The 19160-nt window shown below is 44.2% G+C and overlaps 1 protein-coding gene across 5 annotated transcripts; it reads left to right on the top strand.

Moving 5' to 3' along the window:
* Positions 1–1153: 1153 nt before the first annotated feature.
* LOC112216964 (serine/threonine-protein phosphatase 6 regulatory subunit 2) lies at positions 1154–18766 on the top strand. 5 transcript variants are annotated; one of them, XM_024377134.2, is made up of 23 exons: positions 1154–1479; positions 4969–5136; positions 6564–6818; positions 11660–11846; positions 11935–12072; positions 12208–12273; positions 12383–12609; positions 12948–13074; positions 13374–13526; positions 13725–13967; positions 14554–14618; positions 14755–14870; positions 14998–15083; positions 15229–15309; positions 15390–15487; positions 15642–15699; positions 15800–15927; positions 16050–16207; positions 16413–16494; positions 16693–16775; positions 16910–17096; positions 17482–17601; positions 17927–18766. In XM_024377134.2, the coding sequence occupies exons 3-23, from the start codon at positions 6592–6594 to the stop codon at positions 17976–17978; spliced, it is 2682 nt and encodes an 893-aa protein (XP_024232902.1). In that variant the 5' UTR covers positions 1154–1479; positions 4969–5136; positions 6564–6591; the 3' UTR covers positions 17979–18766. The 5 variants fall into 5 exon arrangements, with proteins under 5 accessions (XP_024232902.1, XP_024232900.1, XP_024232901.1 ...); XM_024377132.2 differs by having other exon boundaries at positions 16350–16494; XM_024377133.2 differs by having other exon boundaries at positions 16050–16234.
* The last annotated feature ends 394 nt before the right edge of the window (positions 18767–19160 follow it).

Here is a 19160-nt window from a genome sequence, read left to right as displayed (position 1 = left end):
CCAAGACAATCCATCCACCTGATAGGTGTGGCATATTAAGAAGCTGATTAAACAGCATTCATTACACAGGTGCACCTTGTGCTGGGGACACTAAAAGGCCATTCTGAAATGTTAAGTTTTGTCACACAACACAATGACACAGATGTCTCAAGTTTTGAGTGAGCATGCAATTGGTATGCTGACTGCAGGAATGTCCACCAAAGCTGTTCCCAGAGAATGTAATGTATCTACCATAAGCTGCCTCAAACTGGTTTTAGAGAATTTGGCAGTATGTCCAACTGGCTTCATAACCACAGACCACCTGTATTGCGTCGTGTGGGCGAGCGGTTTGCTGATGTCAACATTGTGAACAGAGTGCCCCATGGTGGCGGTGGGGTTATGCTATGGGCAGGCATAAGCATGATAATGCACGGCCCCATGTAGCAAGGATCTGTACATAAGCTGAAAATGTCCCAGTTCTTCCATGGCCTGCATACTCACCAGACATGTCACCCATTGAGCACGTTTGGGATGCTCTGGAGTGACTGTGTACCACAGGCACAGCATGTTCCAGTTCCCGACAATATCCACAACTTCGCACAGCCATTGAAGAAAATTATGGGACCACATTCCACAAGCCATAATCAACAGCCTGATCAACTTTATGTGAAGGAAATGTGTTGCGCTGCATGAGGCAAATGGTGGTCACACCAGATACTGACTGGTTTTCTAATCCACGCCCCTACCTTTTTAAAAAGTTATCTGTGACCAACAGATGCATATCTCTATTCCCAGTCATGTGAAATCCAATTAATTAATTAAAATAGATTGATTTGCTTATATGATTGTAACTCAGTAACATCTTTGAAATTGTTGCATTTTGTGTTTATATATTTGATCAGTATACTTTAAAATGACTAAAACCAAATTGAAACTGTGTCGAAATGATAATGGGCCTATTTTATACAGTTTATTGAATGTGTCCAGCTCCCTAATAATCACGGAAATTAAAGATAAACAGGGTGTATCGAAAATTAGAAAAACGATGGATAGAGGACTATATTTTGCAAATGTAGATGGTGAGGTACAGTAACATAACCAATTTTCAGTGAGGCCCCGGGGCAAAATGAGTTTGACACCCAGGCCATAGAAGAAGTCAATGTGCACTCCCCTGCGCGCCTCCGCTAGAATATTCGCCATTTTGTTTCGAAGATATGACCGAGTTTTTCCTGCTTTAGCTTGTAACAGGCTAGCTTTTGAATTTATGTACTGTAGAGGACATACATAGATATTACGCGTAATAATATTGAATATACAAGGTACACATGTGAGGCCTGTCCGTTGCCACGTCGCAAGAGAATAATATCCGTGTCACCAGGTTGACAGATACTTTGCTCATACTGCTCGTCAGCCTGAACCATCAAAACAAATCACATTTGGCTAGCTCGCTAACTAACGTTAGCCATACAGACGAGTGGATTGCAAACTTTGAACAACACGGTAAGTTTCTCGACCAACGTTGTCTAGCTAAAGCTGGTGAGTTATTTGTGCTTGGCGACTTAAAATACCTGGTTGAGCTATCAGTACCTAGTTAGCTGAAGAGGGTTAGCTAGCTTTTGCCAATTTAGCCAGCTAAAGTTATGCTAATGTTAACGTTAGCTGCTAGTTATCGGACTCGGAGAGACACTAACGCCGACACCCAGCCCTTTAACCATCTGGCGACAAAGTTGATGATAATTTGCTCAAGTCCATGTGCTAAAACTAGCTAAATTGTATGTTAACGTTAAGTTAGCTAGGTTAGCTAACTACCTGGATAGCTAGCGGCTCAGGATTCTCTCCGCCTTTGACTGTCGAATCCATCTGGCTTAGCCAATCTACTTTGCTAACTGAATTAGGTTGCTTGCTAATATGTCCTAACTAACGTTAATACTAGCTGACGTTAGCTGCTGCTGTTCAGACATTCGACGTTAGCAAGACCAAAAAGAGAAGTGAAGTTCGTTCAAGATCATGTCTTGGTTGCAAGAAACGCTAACTATCTAACATGTTACTTCTTGCATTCGTGAAGATATACTTGTTGCGGAAAATTCCACACCGTTGAAAATTATAGTTGTCTAAAAACAAATCGACGGTCTTGGAATTTCTATCCATTGAACAAACAAACTCAACCCCGTTTCCAACTGCAGGGCACGGGTATGGCACTGGCAGCTTTAGCTTATAAATAATCAATGTCAAATCTCCAAGTAGTGAATAGAAGTACCCAGCAAGTACTACTGTAGTGACTTGTGAAGTAAACAGAAATGTGAGCTTCCAACACTCAGCAGTTGATGTGCATTTCTTGCCAAGGCTACCAACATATCATTTTACAGTTCTACAGAACACATGTCCCTGCATTGTCAGACAAGGAGTGATAGTAGACCCTAAAGGGTTATTTATCTTGCAACTGTTTTTTCAAATAAATTATTGACACGGAAAAGTAGAATTGGTGGAGTGTTGAAGTGAATTAAATAATCATGTAAAAATATGTTTACATGAGAAAATACTACAAATAATATACACTTTGACAACTGTAGCAATGGTACATGTCCATTGGAGAGTGGGGGCAGGATAAGTATACTGCCTGCATCTAAGTAATGGAAACGGGAGAAAAAGGCTGTAGCTGAGGTCTTTGATAGGCCTACAGACAAAACAAAATGGTCATGTTTGTAATAAAGCAATTATTCAAAACCAACCACATCTTGAATCCTAGGTATAAGGTGGCAACAAGAAAGAGCATCTTAAATGAGGCTACTTTTGTTAGCAACTCATGGAGAAGCACACCTGCAGGTGCTTAGCAGTGCAGCCAACTGAGACTGATAAGCGCCTAATTAGGAAATGGGAGAGCCTGGCTATGTCCCAATTATCTTAGATAGCCTCCTTTCCCTATCAACTCTCCTTCATAACCACCGATTGTAGTAGACTTTATAAGTTTCCACCATTTTGCTTTTGCATATCTAATCAGTGGTCATGAAGGTGAGGAAACAAGGAAAGGAAGCCATCTAAGATTTGTGACAGCCTGCCCTCTGTTTGCTCTGTCTATGCTGTGTTCATGTGCTATCAGAGTTATCAGAAATTCCTAGTTCCGACTGGGAAGTTTCACTTAAACGACCCTCCAAGTCTGAATTACAAGTGGGGAAACTCGGAGAAAATAGTTGATGTTATTGAGAACTACAACCTTATAAAGAAGCTAGATTGACCATATTGTCAATGTTAAGGAAGCTAGAAAACTTGTATTATTACCAACGTTAGCTAGCTTATCAAGCTAACTAAAATCTTGTTGGTTGACGACTTGTTCCGATCAAAAAGCACATGAATGAAATGGTCGTATATCCGACATCACAACTAGGAAATAGGAATGTCTGACGAGCATGTGAACGAACGCTGCATTACTATGCTGCCCCATAAGCCACTTGCTTTGCTTAATGACAGGCTACTGTTGGGTCATAGCATCCAGTTGATTGCTCTTCAACCATTGCTCCTCTTTTCATCATTTACTCTATTAGCCAGCGGACTGTTTTGCTGAGGATGCCCCTGGTGAGTTCTATTTTAGATGAGAAGTCAAGTTTTAGCTTTTTCCTGTGTAGCATCCACAGGGGAGCACTCTAGGGGTTATTGTTGCACTAGTGTGCTCTTTGTAAATGTATGCCAGATGGACTCTCCTGCACGTGCAGGATTGTCCAAATAAGAGGAAAGAGTAGGAAACACTTTGATTTTCTTTTTCAGACCCATTCTTGTGTTGTGTGGGCGGCCAGTCGGTGTAATATTGCACCGGCCAGCACATTTGTCTTTTGTTGACTAAGCAAGTTGGTTTGATTTGGTCCCTTCCAACATATCTAAATAATGGTCTTGATAGGCTAGTTAGTGTGTTTATCATAGCAACCATGGCCAACAGATTTTTCAAAACTATTCTAATTTCCTGTCTATATTTGTGGTTGCCTAGACCTATAGCTAGGTTGTTCAGTGTGAAATGCTGATGTCAAGAACAGTGAAGTAGCTAGAGTTAACCACAACCTTTTCACATTAGTGACGTATGAGTGAGGGTCCAGGAAAGGGTAGTGTGCACTAGATGCATTTACTTTTGCATATTTTTTAAAGCATACAGATAATATTCATTGTAGTAGCTAGGCAGCTAACCCTGCTCGTCACCCCAGTGTTCATACATTAGACTTCAGACAAAGTACTCATGAATTTGACTGTAATTGGTAGCCTATGCAAGCCTATAATCCATTTCAAAATGATTATCTCATTTCATAAAGCATTTGCATAGGCCTAACAAGACCCAAAGCATGCATCTGGGATTTTGTTTAAGATTTTCCAGCCAGCATCTCTTAGTTGATGGTGTGCCTGTATTTCTGTGTGAGCCTCTCCATTGTTGGCCTAAATGCCATTCACTACTGTCTTCAAGTAATTAAGTTAGCTGAAGTTCTTTTATTGTTAGTGTTCTTGACGACACAACAATAAGCGTTGCACATTTCACCGTTGTTAGGCTAAGTTGAGTTGATATATAACGTTAGATTAGGCCTAGTTCTCTTCTTTTTTTATAAGCCACAAGGCAAGTCGGGGCAGGCCGTTGGCACATCAGTTCATTGACTCATTCATAACTGAAAGCTAAGAATTCTATAGAAGCACGTTGACTTAGGTTTCGGCTGCCCAAAGCTAAGATTTCTAAAGTCAAACCCCGCTACAGCTTTCTCACTAGCAACCTACTAACTAGAAGGCTAGGTCATGATCTTATAACTAATGGCAGCCAGACAAACGTCTTTCTTGAAAAGCTCTGTTTAGAATCCTCCTTGTGATGTCGAGTAGTCTGAGTAAATCTGATGCAACACATGCATCTTGCTTAAAGATGACTATGCAAATACTGCTGTTGACTAATAATAGATGCCTTTGAGATCTGATGCAAGGTCCTATATGAATTGAATTATAATTTATTGTAATCCCCTTCTCTCTCAGGTTATGGTGAGCCTTTCAGTGTGTTGTGTACTAAGGATGCCTGTGTTCTAAGAGGAGACCCATGCTGATAAATGCCAGGTCTCGCCACGCTCTCTGCCATCTGCACAAACACAAATGCCTGCCTGTCTGAGGGAGATCTGATTAAAGATACCCACATTTCTTCTACTGGTAAGCACAATTACTGGAGGTTACATCTCAAATTATATCTGTAATGAGTTTGTTGTTCATGTGTGGACAGAGCCAGTGACCATGTTGATGTTTTTAGATGTTCCTGCCTCATTGTTTTCATCCGTTTCTTTGTGTATTTCCCCGGTTACCCTCCCCACCACATGAACAGCTCTTTTAATCTCCCTTTTCTTCCTCTAAAATAAATATATATATATATTTTTCATCTCAAAGTGACTCAAAAGCAAAAAACAAACAAACAAGCAAGCGATATCGTCATGAGTAGGCTAGCTATAGTTGTCTAGGTCAACCAATACATCACCATGAGTAGCCTCGCTATAGTTGGCCAATACATGCATCATCATGAGTAGCCTAGCTATAGTTGGCTCGGTCAACTAATACATACATCATCACAAGTAGCCTAGCTATAGTTGGCTCAGTCAACTAATACATACATCATCACGAGTAGCCTAGCTATAGTTGGCTCAGTCAACTAATACATACATCACCGTGAGTAGCCTAGCTATAGTTGGCTCAGTCAACTAATACATACATCACCGTGAGTAGCCTAGCTATAGTTGGCTCGGTCAACTAATACATACATCATCACGAGTAGCCTAGCTATAGTTGGCTCAGTCAACTAATACATACATCATCACGAGTAGCCTAGCTATAGTTGGCTCAGTCAACTAATACATACATCATCACGAGTAGCCTAGCTATAGTTGGCTCAGTCAACTAATACATACATCATCACGAGTAGCCTAGCTATAGTTGGCTAGGTCAACCAATACATCACCATGAGTAGCCTAGCTATAGCTGGCTAGGTCAACCAATACATACATCACCGTGAGTAGCCTAGCTATAGTTGGCTAGGTCAACCAATACATCACCATGAGTAGCCTAGCAATAGTTGGCGAGGTCAACTAATACATCATCATGAGTAGCCTAGCAATAGTTGGCTAGGTCAACCAATACATCACCATGAGTAGTTAGGTCAACCAATACATCGTTATGAGTAGCCTAGCTATAGTTGGCTAGGTCAACTATACATACATCATGATGAATAGCCTAGCTATAGTTGGCTAGGTCAATTAATACATCACCATGAGTAGCCTAGCTTTAGTTGGCTAGGTCAACCAATAGAGGCCAAGTCTTTGAGTGTATGCATTCTTTAAAAATGGAGAGGGACAGTTCATTGCTTGCTCAGAAGAAGGTAGTCAGGGAGATGAAGTGTCTGGTGATGATCTTGTAGAGGGCTACATAAACCACCAGAAATATGCAGCAAAACCCGATGTTAAAAAAACGAAACGGCTGATAATTATAATAAAATGAAAACCCTTATTTAAAGGAGCTCTCTGCTTAGGCTGCTACTAGGGTGCCATGCCATCATTGCATCCCTCTCTCTCTGACTCTCTCCTTCCTTCTAGGGCTGTGTCCCCTGTCCAAGCAGCCACCATGTTCTGGAAGTTTGACCTGCACACCACGTCCCACATCGACCAGCTGCTGGACCGGGAGGACGTGACGTTGCGGGAGCTCATGGAGGAGGATGATGTCCTGCAGGAGTGCAAGGCCCAGAACCGCCGGCTGCTGCTCTTCCTCTCCCAGGATCACTGCATGACAGAGCTGGTCAACCTCATCACCACAGAGCCCCCTGCTGACTTAGAGGAGAAGAGCCGCTTTAAGTGAGAAAGGGTCACCCGAGGGGGAAGAGGGATGGGCTGAATGTGGCTGTTCAACACACGTGTATACTATGTCATTATTGTAAGAACATTTGTGCTTCACAAAATATACTTTTAATGAAATAAATATTCAAATACACCCTATGCTTAAGCCATCACGGACTGACCTTTCCTCTAAAGACCAGTTGTGCAAAATGAAAGGGGCTTGTCCGTAACATGCTCTGACATGGCCTGGGTTCTATGCTCAGTGGATAAGTACCAACTGCCAAGTTTCAAACTAAGACCAGCATGCATACACTCTATTACATTCTTTGTTTTCCTGTGATTATCAATGTCTAACACCGAGATCCCTGTCTAGAGTGAAAGAGCTTGTGGCTGTGGGGTCTTTGCCTTGTCACTGAGGTTGGGAGTTCAAATCCAGTTATGTCTGTGGAGTTGGCTGAATGGCAGCTGTGATGATTAGAGGTAAAAGGGGCTGGAGCACCATGGCCACTTGATATTGAAATACAGATTTTGCCTAGAAAAACAAAAGCCTTGTTCACGTTGGCAGTTTGAAGTGACTCAAATCATATTTTATTTTTTTGCATATCTGTTTCGAATCTGTTATTTTTCTCTTGCAGTGTGAATGTCCATAAAGCACATGGAATCAGATATTTCAAGCCACATTTCAAACCACGGCTACAAATCCGACTCATGGCCATGCAACTTGTCTGAACAGTCAAATCTGATTAATTTACCCTCAAGTGGTTTTTACTGTTATTTGGCATATCTTGTTGCTTGCTAGCTACTCCGCTACCACCTGTCCTTGTCAAAAATATAACTAGCTTGTTAATTGTTTAGAAATGAGTAAATGTGCTAGAAAGCTAGCTAGTTGAGTGCCGTGGCTTGCTACAAAGGACTCATTTTGGAAGTTGTATCATGTTATCTTTGAGGCTTTAAAATTGTTATTTTAATATTTCTAACATTCAAAGCATCTGGGACACGTCCATGGCCGATGTTGTGGTCACCTTAGCTTGCTACATAACTTTGAGTAATAGGACGCACGAGCACCATCACCAATCAATCTACACCACTGTGCACACACCCGTTGTTACTATTACAACACCACTGTGCGCACACCCATCGTTATTAACTAGTGAGCTAATTACTGCTGTCTGAGCACACACAACCGATTTGGTCACTTCTAACGTTTGAACAGTCAGTATTCCAAAACGGATTCCAGCATTAAGGTCTGCAGTGCCCACTTTTTTGGGGAAATAATCACTGTTATGAAGGTGGGGGTAGGGGGGGTTTATCCCGTCTGCTCATCACTCCCTTCCAACACCACTGTCCTCCAACCATTTGTGGCAGCACCTCCCCAATAACATGAATAAAACTAGCAAAGTTAGATTTGAACCCATAACCATCAGTGTGGGAGGAAATGTTCTTACCCCAGAGCCACAACACCTTCACAGTTCATACATGCCTCTGCATATGATTGATATTGAGAATTGTGGAAGCACAAACACAACCAGTTAGCTTGGAACCCACAACCATCAGTTTGAGGCAAGGTTCTTACTCCAGAGCCACTGAGTACTTCACTATATATGCTCTCTTCACACAGTTGAGGTTGAGTAGAACAAACAAGCACAGCAAGCTAGATTCAAACCTTTGACCCAATGCTTGAGGCAATGGTCTTACCTCATACTCTCCCAAAAATACACAGTTCTCTTCAAATATTTGATGTTGAGAATTGTTTAAACAAAAACACAGATTTGAACCCACAAGTTTAGATGTGAGGCCAGGTTGTTACCTCTCACCCACTGTCTCCTATATAGCAAATATATAAATTGGGTTATATAATAGGCATTGTGGCTTTTAGAGGCAATATCGATTGAGCAGACATATTAAATTATTGCATCTCAGTGCAAGAGGCGTCACTACAGTCTCTGGTTCGAATCCAGGCTGCACCCGGCTATGATTGGGAGTCCCATAGGGTGGCTCACAATTGGCCCAGCGTCATCCAGGTTTGGTTGGGGTAGGCCGTCATTGTAAATAAGAATTTGTTCTCAACTGACTTGCCCAGTTAAATAAAGGCTAGATACACTGCTCAAAAAATAAAGGGAACACTTGAACAACACAATGTAACTCCAAGTCGATCACACTTCTGTGAAATCAAACTGTCCACTTAGGAAGCAACACTGATTGACAAATGTCACATGCTGTTGTGCAAATGGAATAGACAACAGGTGGAAATTATAGACAATAAGTAAGACACCCCCAATAAAGGAGTGGTTCTGCAGGTGGTGACCACAGACCACTTCTCAGTTCCTATGCTTCCTGGCTGATGTTTTGGTCACTTTTGAATGCTGGTGGTGCTTTCACTCTAGTGGTAGCATGAGACGGAGTCTACAACCTACACAAGTGGCTCAGGTAGTGCAGCTCATCCAGGATGGAACATCAATGCGAGCTGTGGCAAGAAGGTTTGCTGTGTCTGTCAGCGTAGTGTCCAGAGCATGGAGGCACTACCAGGAGACAGGCCAGTACATCAGGAGACGTGGAGGAGGCCGTAGGAGGGCAACAACCCAGCAGCAGGACCGCTACCTCCGCCTTTGTGCAAGGAGGAGCAGGAGGAGCACTGCCAGAGCCCTGCAAAATGACCTCCAGCAGGCCACAAATGTGCATGTGTCTGCTCAAACGGTCAGAAACAGACTCCATGAGGGTGGTATGAGGGCCCGACGTCCACAGCTGGGGGTTGTGCTTACAGCCCAACACCGTGCAGGACGATTGGCATTTGCCAGAGAACACCAAGATTGGCAAATTCGCCACTGGCGCCCTGTGCTCTTCATAGATGTAAGCAGGTTCACACTGAACACGTGACAGAGTCTGGAGACGCCGTGGAGAACGTTCTGCTGCCTACAACATCCTCCAGCATGACCGGTTTGGCGGTGGGTCAGTCATGGTGTGGGGTGGCATTTCTTTGGGGGGGCCGCACAGCCATGTGCTCGCCTGAGGTAGCCTGACTGCCATTAGGTACCGAGATGAGATCCTCAGACCCCCTGTGAGACCATATGCTGGTGCGGTTGGCCCTGGGTTCCTCCTAATGCAAGACAATGCTAGACCCCATGTGGCTGGAGTGTGTCCACAGTTCCTGCAAGAGGAAGGCATATGGACTGGCCCGCCCGTTCCCCAGACCTGAATCCAATTGAGCACATCTGGGACATCATGTCTCGCTCCATCTACCAACGCCATGTTGCACCACAGACTGTCCAGGAGTTGGCGGATGCTTTAGTCCAGGTCTGGGAGGAGATCCCTTTGGAGACCATCCGCCACCTCATCAGGAGCATGCCCAGGCGTTGTAGGGAGGTCATACAGGCACGTGGAGGCCACACACACTACTGAGCCTCATTTTGACTTGTTTTAAGGACACTACATCAAAGTTGGCCAAACGTTCTGCGCGGTGTTGGGCTGTAAGCACAACCCCCACCTGTGGACATCAGGCCCTCATACCACCCTCATGGAGTCTGTTTCTGACTGTTTGAGCAGACACATGCACATTTGTGGCCTGCTGCAGGTAATTTTGCAGGGCTCTGGCAGTGCTCCTCCTTGCACAAAGGCGGAGGTAGCGGTCCTGCTGCTGGGTTGTTGCCCTCCTACGGCCTCCTCCACGTCTCCTGATGTACTGGCCTGTCTCCTGGTAGCGCCTCCATGCTCTGGACACTACGCTGACAGACACAGCAAACCTTCTTGCCACAGCTCGCATTGATGTTCCATCCTGGATGAGCTGCACTACCTGAGCCACTTGTGTGGGTTGTAGACTCCGTCTCATGTTACCACTAGAGTGAAAGCACCGCCAGCATTCAAAAGTGACCAAAACATCAGCCAGGAAGCATAGGAACTGAGAAGTGGTCTGTGGTCACTACCTGCAGAACCACTCCTTTATTGGGGGTGTCTTACTAATTGCCTATAATTTCCACCTGTTGTCTATTCCATTTGCACAACAGCATGTGGAATTTATTGTCAATCAGTGTTGCTTCCTAAGTGGACAGTGTGATATCACAGAAGTGTGATTGACTTGGAGTTACATTGTGTTGTTTAAGTGTTCCCTTTATTTTTTTGAGCAGTGTATATTTTCTTTACTGTGAATGGGATCTCTGCAAAAACGGGAACATTGCCTTTAAAAGCCACAATGCCTATAACTCGTTAATTGGATTGAATCCTGAATTTAGTGGGAGCCAAGATATGTTTATGAAGGCTTTTAAGGTTGAAGACTGATAATTTACAGTAGAAACACTGTTTTTAACTCACAATGTCATGAACTGGGAACAGAACTACCAGTGCCATGGTAGATGCCTCTAAATTAGCTAATGTTTTTAGGTTGATTCTTCTAATGTAACAGAAGAGTACAACAGGTGGTGTTGGGTTTGAAACATGCCCAGAGATCCTATTACATTACTATTCTAATTCCTAATTGTATGCAAGCCCTCTTGTGGACAACATCTTGCCCTCTAAAGTAGCTGACGACACAAAGAACACCAAATAGGCCCTGTTTCCCAAAAGCATCTTAATGCCGGAGTTAGGATAGGATGCTATGGTTCTAACGAAGAACTTAGCCTTAAGATACTTTTGGGAAACTGGGCCCTGGTCATGATTGGGTCTGTTAGCATAGCATACACAATGTGGTCATCAGTATACTCGGTCCAATAAACATGAATTCAGAATTGATGAGATGAGCATTGTCAGAATATTTCCAAACATTGTAAAAGTTATATTTCAAGAATTAATACAGACTGTACACCTCCCTCCCACACAGCCTTTCCTTAGACTGTTTCTCCCCCTCTCATCCGGTTGTCCCCTCGCTACAGGTTCCCTAACATCGCCTGTGAGCTCTTGACTTCAGATGTGTCCCTCATCAACGACAAGTTGGGCGGGGACGAGTCACTCCTAGAGACTCTCTACCACTTCCTGGAGCAGGAACCGCCTCTCAACCCGCTACTAGCCAGCTTCTTCAGCAAGACCATCGGCAACCTCATCGCTAGGAAAACAGAACAGGTAACCACAATGCCCAAGCAGTTATAAAGGTGGATATAGAAAGTGTAAGGACCTACCTGGAGCTCACCAAATGTCTCTCTTGTGCCAGGTAATTTCCTTCCTGAGGAAAAAGGATGGCTTCATCGGCCTGGTGCTGAAACACATCGACGCCTCCGCCATGATGGACCTGCTGCTTCGCCTCATCAGCTGTGTGGAGCCTGCCCCCTTGAGACAGGAGGTTCTCAATGTAAGCTGCCACTGTCTGCCAGCCGTTCCTGTTCTCATAAATGTTGTTCAATTATAAGTGTAATTTCTTATTGACCTGGACGTCTTGTATTTCTCTCATTCATTCCCTGTCATTATTTTTCTTTCCTTATCTCAGTGGCTGAGCGAAGAGAAGCTTATTCAGAGACTCACAGAGCTCATCCACACAGGCAAAGATGAGGAAGTGAGTCAGACCTTAAACTGATATTTCAGAATTCTCCTGGACAAGGCACGGCAGTTGATATTAATTATCTGGTCAGAAGTATGAATCCTTTTTTATTACATTTTTCCAGAGACAATCAAATGCGTCCCAGACGCTTTGTGACATCATCCGCCTTAGTCGAGACCAGGCCAATCAGATGCAGGAGAACGTCGAGGCCGACCCCTTATTGGCTGTTCTAGAGTCACAGGAGAGCGTAGCTGGGCTCCTGAAGACCATGTTTGAGGGGGAGAGGAGTGAGGCCTCCATTGTTAACGGAACTCAAGTGCTACTTACCTTACTGGAGACCAGGAGGTCCGGGTGAGTGGAACAACTGTTCTCTCTCCTCAAATAAACTCTCTCTCCCTCATATCTCTTTCCATTACCTTGTCCACAAACAACCTCTAGCCACTTGTGGAGATCTTAAAAGGATATGATAGATTTAAGGAATATGGTAATACATCCACCTTGCCTTCTGATAGGCTGTCTGGATTTATCACCACATTGCTTACACCTGACTAATCCTCTCAGATCTCCCAAATGCTTAAGGCAGGGTTAGGGGCTAGAGGTTGTTTCTGGACAGGGACCATCTCTCCAGCTATTTTAGCATGTGAACATATTTTTCCTTTACCCTCCCTTGTTCTCTCTTTCTGTCCCAGGTTGGAGGGGCTGATGGATCTCTATTCTCAGGGATATGAAAGGTCTTACACTGTCAACAGCAGTATTCTACATGCCATTGAGCCCCATCTAAAGGACTTCCAGCAGCTTCTCCTGAACCCCCCCAAGGTAAGGATATACAGTAAGGCCGTATGGCTGATCAATTTACAGTGGTCTGTGGGTACTAAGAAAGAAAGACTCAGTCATGAAACATACAAATAATACTTTTTGTTAAAATGTTCTTATTTGATTATGTTGGAGGCCAACAGACTGCAGTAGAATTCAAACCATACTTTTATAAATAAGCTGTTCAGGGTGTTTACCTCAGCTCCAACCATTAACACACAATTGAATCAACTTGTTCAACACAGTTCTTCCTGTATACATTGGACTGTTGAGTAATTGAATTGAACATGGTGTGTGTGTAGAAAAGTGCAATACTGACGACCGTTGGCCTTCTGGAGGAGCCGCTGGGGAATGCCCGCCTTCACGTGGCCCGGCTAGTGGCCGCCCTGCTGCAGACCAGCGCCCCCAGTGTCTGTCAGGAGCTCTGCAAGCTCACCACAATGGACCAGCTACTGGTGTGTCTGCACCGCCGGGTTTCATCAACTTGTCATTCTCTTACTCTTTCGCATTCATTCATTTGTTCACGCTCTGGCACTTTCTTTTCTTTTATTCACTTCCTCTCCTTTCTGTTGTTCACACTCACATTCTTGCTCTCTCTTGTTCTGCCACCCACCATCGGTCACGACGGTTCTCTCGTTCTTTGCTCTCCACAGGACCTGTTCTTCAAGTACTCATGGAATAACTTCTTGCACTTCCAAGTGGAGCTGTGTGTGGCGTCCATCCTGAACCACTCTGTCCCAGAGGAGCGGCCCATCCCTGGCCTCCAGAACCACGAGGAAGAGAAGCCCCCAGCAGGCCCAGAGAACCAGGGGGAGGCAGTAGGTGAGGCTGGGGAGCCAGCCAAGGCCAGCGACCCGGTGGAGGAGACCACCCTTCACAACACCCTGGTGGCACATGTAGGTGGCTTGGTAGCTCTGCATTTATCTGTCTATGTGCAGTCAATAGTCTAGTGTAAAACATAACATTTCATTTTCTTATGAGCCCTTCCCTACGATGTAAAATCAATCAATGTGCAGAGGTAGAGTCTATGTACATGAAGGCAGGATAAAGTGACTAGGCATCAAGATAGATGAGTCCAATAAAGAACAGAGTAGCAGCAGCATATAATGTGTGAAAGTGTGTGAATGTCATTGAAGTGTGTATATATTGTCTAGAGCAGGGGTGTTCAACTTCCACCATACGAGGTCCAAAGCCTGCTGGTTTTCTGTTCTACCTGATTATTAATTGCACCCAATCAGTTCCACTTAGAGGGAAACAATGAAAAAACACAGTGGAACTGGTCCAGAGTTGAGTTTGAGGGGTCTAGTGAGTGTGCGTAGTCAGTGCAGATAGTTTGGGTACCATTAATTTACTATTTAGCAGTCTTATGGCTTGGGGGTAGAAGCCGTCTCGGAGCCTGTTGGTCCGAGAGCGTTATACATTATTATTCTGTTTTTATGTTGTCTCTGAATTTATTTATTTTTTCTTCTATTTCCTCCCCAGCTCTTCCAGAAGTGTCGGTTGGTACAGAGGATCCTGGACGCCTGGGAGGAGAATGATCAAATACAGTAAGACATGTCAGACACTCAAATCCAGGGAACTGCTTTTAGTATTGTCCAGTATTGTTTCACTGCAATGGTGGTATCTAACATGATAGTAGTGTCTGTTAGAGGTCATTAACCGGTGTGTGGTTTTGTCTCTCAGGGCGGAGGGCGGCGCTAGGAGAGGTAACATGGGTCACCTGACCAGGATGGCCAACATGGTGGTACAGAACCTAGAGAAAGGACCAGTCCAGTCCCAGATCAGTGACCTCATCAAAGGTATGTGTGTTTTGATGAGCTGCCAGATTACCACTTCTGTATTCATAAAAGAATATCAAAGAATGTTCCACTGCCGGTTACTGTGCCTGGGTGAGTGCTCAGTTAGAACTGGACTGTGATATTGCAGAGTTGCCAGAGGACTGCAAAGGACGCTGGGAGAGCTTTGTGGATGAGACCCTGAGAGAGACCAACAGGAGAAACACAGTGGAACTGGTATCAACCATTCAGTCACCATCTCTGTCTCTCTCCAACACACAGACACCCTTTTTTTTCTTGCTCAATCACACAAGCATTCCCTTCTACACATTCTGTCTGTCATTTCCTCACTCTAATTCTCTGTCTGCCCTGTGTGTCCCAGGTGAGCACCCATAACCTGCACTCCTCCAGTGAAGATGATGATATGGAGAGTCCCTTCCCCAACGATCTGTCACTCCAACAGGTAGGAAGCCACAGCACCATGACGACACATTTGTCTGCCCATGAGGAAAGATCATTATTTCATGTTTTTTTCCCCCCCAGGCTTTCTCAGACTATCAGATCCAGCAGATGACTGCCAACTTTGTGGATCAGTTTGGGTTCAACGATGAGGAGTTCAGTGAGCATGATGAAAACATCAAGTGAGTTTAGTCATCCGTTCCACTATTCCTTCTCCAATAACCAGAAATCAGCTTTGAAACAGACTGTACAGCAGTTTGCTATGACAAAGACCTCTGGGGGGGCTAACAGCTGCTATTTGCATTAAACGCTATTTTGTTTCCTTCCTTTCCTAAGTGCCACATTTGACCGGATTGCAGAAATAAACTTCAATCTAGATGCTGATGATAATAGTGTAAGTTGTTGTATTGTTCTGTAATGTCTAACAGCTTCATTGTGTGTGTAGTGAAAGTTAATTGTTTACATGCGTTTCCCTCTCCCTGTGTTGAATGCAGGCCAACGCTACTGCCTTTGAGGCCTGCTGTAAAGAGAGGATACGTCAGTTTGACGATGCTGAAGAGGAGGACGACATTTGGGAGGAGAAGGAGATTAACTATGCAACACAAGTCAAATCCAGAACACGGTTGGTAAAAATTCAAGATCCAAAAACAAAGTAGGGGATGTTATGCCAATGTGCAGCTCTCGCCCTCGATTTCTCTTTTTCTCATCAAACCGCTCTTCTTTCTCTCCATGTGTGTGTGTCAGGTTTGGGGTGTCCCACACCTCAGAGAGCAGCTCCAGAAGCAGTCTGGAGAACGGGGGTCGGGAGCGGGACCGCGGGTCGGGCTCAGACGAGGACGACGACTCCAGACAGAGCGCCTCAGATCCAGGCAGCCTGAAGGAGAGCAAGGACAACACTCCCAGTACGCCTGGCAGTCAATCAGCTATTTGTAAACTATGCTTATTACCCATATTTACTCAATCAATTAGACAGTCATCATGAATGATTTCCACTTTGCGAAAACCATTGTAGACTTTTTCCTCTTACCATGTTATCATGTGAAGGTCCAAGCTGGACAGCGAGTTTCGGGGAAGCTGGGGGTAACTCGTCCTCTCCGGGTCCTGCAGGCTGGGATTCCCCAGGGGGGAGTGGAGGAGACAAACAGGAGGCAGGTTGGGCCAACTTCACGGAGTTCCAACCTTTCAGCAGGTGGGAACCAAACACTCTCCATACAATTTTATATACATTTGATGTTAGTGTCTGGGATATTGTAACTTGTCAAACTGTTTTTAGTAAGACCTTTTTTAAATCACCAACATAAGATCTTGTTGTTTACTTCATTGTGTTACATACCAAGTGGTGTGTTGTCTGTTCTCTGTACCTGAAGCTTACCTCCTCTCCCTGCAGCCCAGATGTTGGCCCCAGATGCAGCTCTCCCGTAGGCAGCAGTGACGCAGACAAACAAGTGAAACCAGGTCCGGACAAGAGTGGTGAGTGTGGGATGAAGGGAGGTTTCAGCCACCTGACATTTGGCTTAGCTCCCCCTTGAGGAGACGGTCATTATTGCATTTGAGAACAATAAAACGTTTTACAAGGCTTTCATTACTTAACACACAATCCAAAGTGATTGTGTGTCCAGGTGCGAGCCCCTCTCCCGGTGGTGAGTGGCCGGTGGGTGAAGGTAGGAAGGCTCCCCTCGTAGCCTCAGATAGCAGCTCCTCCGGGGGCTCCGACAGCGAGGAGGACGACAAGACTGCCGCCGCAACGGAAACCACCAGCTCGGGCGCCAACAAGAAAGCAGAAGTCAAAAGGTTGGTTTAACATGAGGTATAGACTCGTCATACTCACACAGTCAATGCTAAATCATTTTCTGTAGAAGTCCACTCAAGCTTTAGTACCCATGTAAATAAACATCTATATTTGAAACATAACTACCACATTGAAGTAATTATACACTGGACTTGAACTGAAATGACTGGATTCAGAGTTTGGAAATCCAGGGAGCTTACCATGAGCTATGAATGTGCTTTACTGAAGAGGAAGAATCACTAGCATTTTAAATATGAGTTCAAGTGGTTAAACTACCAAAATACAGTTCAACTCAAAACACTCTTCACATGTTTATTTTCTACACACACACTTCTGTTGATCACTGACTAACAAGCAAAAAAAACTAACTTTTTCTCTGTGCTACAGTGAGAACCCCATCCCTCTGGAAAAACTGTCCCTCACAGACGCGCCCAAGTCCCCCCCAAATGCACAGCTTGCAGCAGACACACCACCAGCCTCGACCCCCACCCATCAGACAGACAACAAGTAGGTGCCAGCTCGTGTGTGTACAAATAATGCATGCTTGCACATAGAGATCTCAGGCAGATCAGGGCTAAAAATATTCTAGCAACCCGGTTTCCTTTTCCTAACAGCCAGAGCCAAGCCACACATCTGGACGTTGAACAATAGCATTGCTAGTTGCCAGCGTTGTGAGCCTGTAGAAGTATTTACTGTGAACTCTAGCCTGCCAGAGAAGGAGGAGAGGCAGTCTGCAATGTTGGATTATGTTATCACCCTCTCACTTTGTCTCCATCTTCCTCACTTTCTTAAATCGCTTATCTCTATACCCTCTCTTCTCCCCCCCCTCCAGAGAGGATCCACCCCAGTGCCCAGAGATGCCAGCAGTCAACGGGCCTGTCTGAGGGGAAGACAGTCCTAAACCCCAAACTGGTGTGAGAGACTGTGCCATTTCCAGGGAGACCACCCTCTCCCAAATAACCTCACTGCAACCTACAGTGTTTTAATGAATCACGCTGCCATGTTATTGGACCTGGACACTGCCAATCAGCATCAATAATGAGGCGGGACGTGTAAAAGCAACCAATAGGCAGAACAGTGTAGAGGAAATTGTCTTCAAAGCCTTTTCTGATGTTGCTCATAAGTACGTGTGGTTTTAATGTAGCAGTGATCTTTTAAACAACCGAAATCCGAAAGGAGTATAAAGTTTTTTTCTGAAGGATTTGTTCTCATACTCTTTTCACAAACGGTTGGACCTGAGTGGTAAGGAGCGGATAGCACAGGTTAACTTAACAAAATAATGCCTCAACAATAAATACCTTTCTGAAATATTTTTCTCCTTGAGAGCTTAAAAGGCATTTATGCAGCCATTTTTACTGTCCATTATAGGACAATGTTATATTCTACACTCAGCTCTGTTGGCCATCTTGTCTGTCTCTCAGATCAAGGTTTTTTACCAAACCTGCTCTTTTTTTTTTGTCATGGAAAAACATCTTTATTCTTGTACCTCACTAGTTCTCTGAATGTTTTAAAGTGTCCAAGGAAAAGGAACACAGTTCTATAATCTTCTGCTCATGTGCAATAATGACAATTAGCCATTTTATTTAAATCAACTTTTAGTGTTGTCGAAAGGAAGACTCATTCGGTATAGTTATGGGCCAACTAATTTGGATATAAACTAAACTCGAGGTTTTGATTTGTCTTGTGTTATTGCATGTATAACCGGTTCTCCGTTGACCTAGCTCGTGAGCTGAGACCTGATTGTAATTGACTGTTATTGCTATCCCCCTTAAAATCAACCAAACATGATCTACCTATATTCAAATATCTACATTTTAAAGTAATTTTACAAGCAATCTTGAGATTACTGTGTGTTAATGTTCCGTTTTTCCTAAACCCTTACAGGGCAGGAACTGCCTTCGCTTCACCCCTATCTGGTGCAGTCTTCTTGTGAAGGTCAGCGTTGGGTTCTGCTAAATACTTCATCTCTCTAGTGCAGGGGTACTCCGGGCAGAGCAAAATTCATTAAGTGGTACATCAACCAGTGTATTTAGTCATTTGACACCTAGCAAGTTGTGTGGTTGACC

This window comes from Oncorhynchus tshawytscha, linkage group LG17 (assembly GCF_018296145.1).
Source record: "Oncorhynchus tshawytscha isolate Ot180627B linkage group LG17, Otsh_v2.0, whole genome shotgun sequence".
In the NCBI taxonomy this organism is placed as follows: Eukaryota; Metazoa; Chordata; class Actinopteri; order Salmoniformes; family Salmonidae; genus Oncorhynchus; species Oncorhynchus tshawytscha.
This window is presented reverse-complemented; position numbering and strand designations above follow the sequence as displayed.

What these genes read in the sequence shown, in the direction of transcription:
- LOC112216964 (XM_024377130.2), top strand. Translation starts at nt 6,592, where the DNA reads ATGTTCTGGAAGTTTGACCTGCACACCACGTCCCACATCGACCAGCTG. An exon ending in GAGCATGATGAAAACATCAA is followed by an intron (nt 15,488 to 15,641) that starts GTGAGTTTAGTC and finishes TCCTTTCCTAAG; the next exon opens with TGCCACATTTGACCGGATTG. An exon ending in TGGCAGTCAATCAGCTATTT is followed by an intron (nt 16,235 to 16,349) that starts GTAAACTATGCT and finishes TATCATGTGAAG; the next exon opens with GTCCAAGCTGGACAGCGAGT.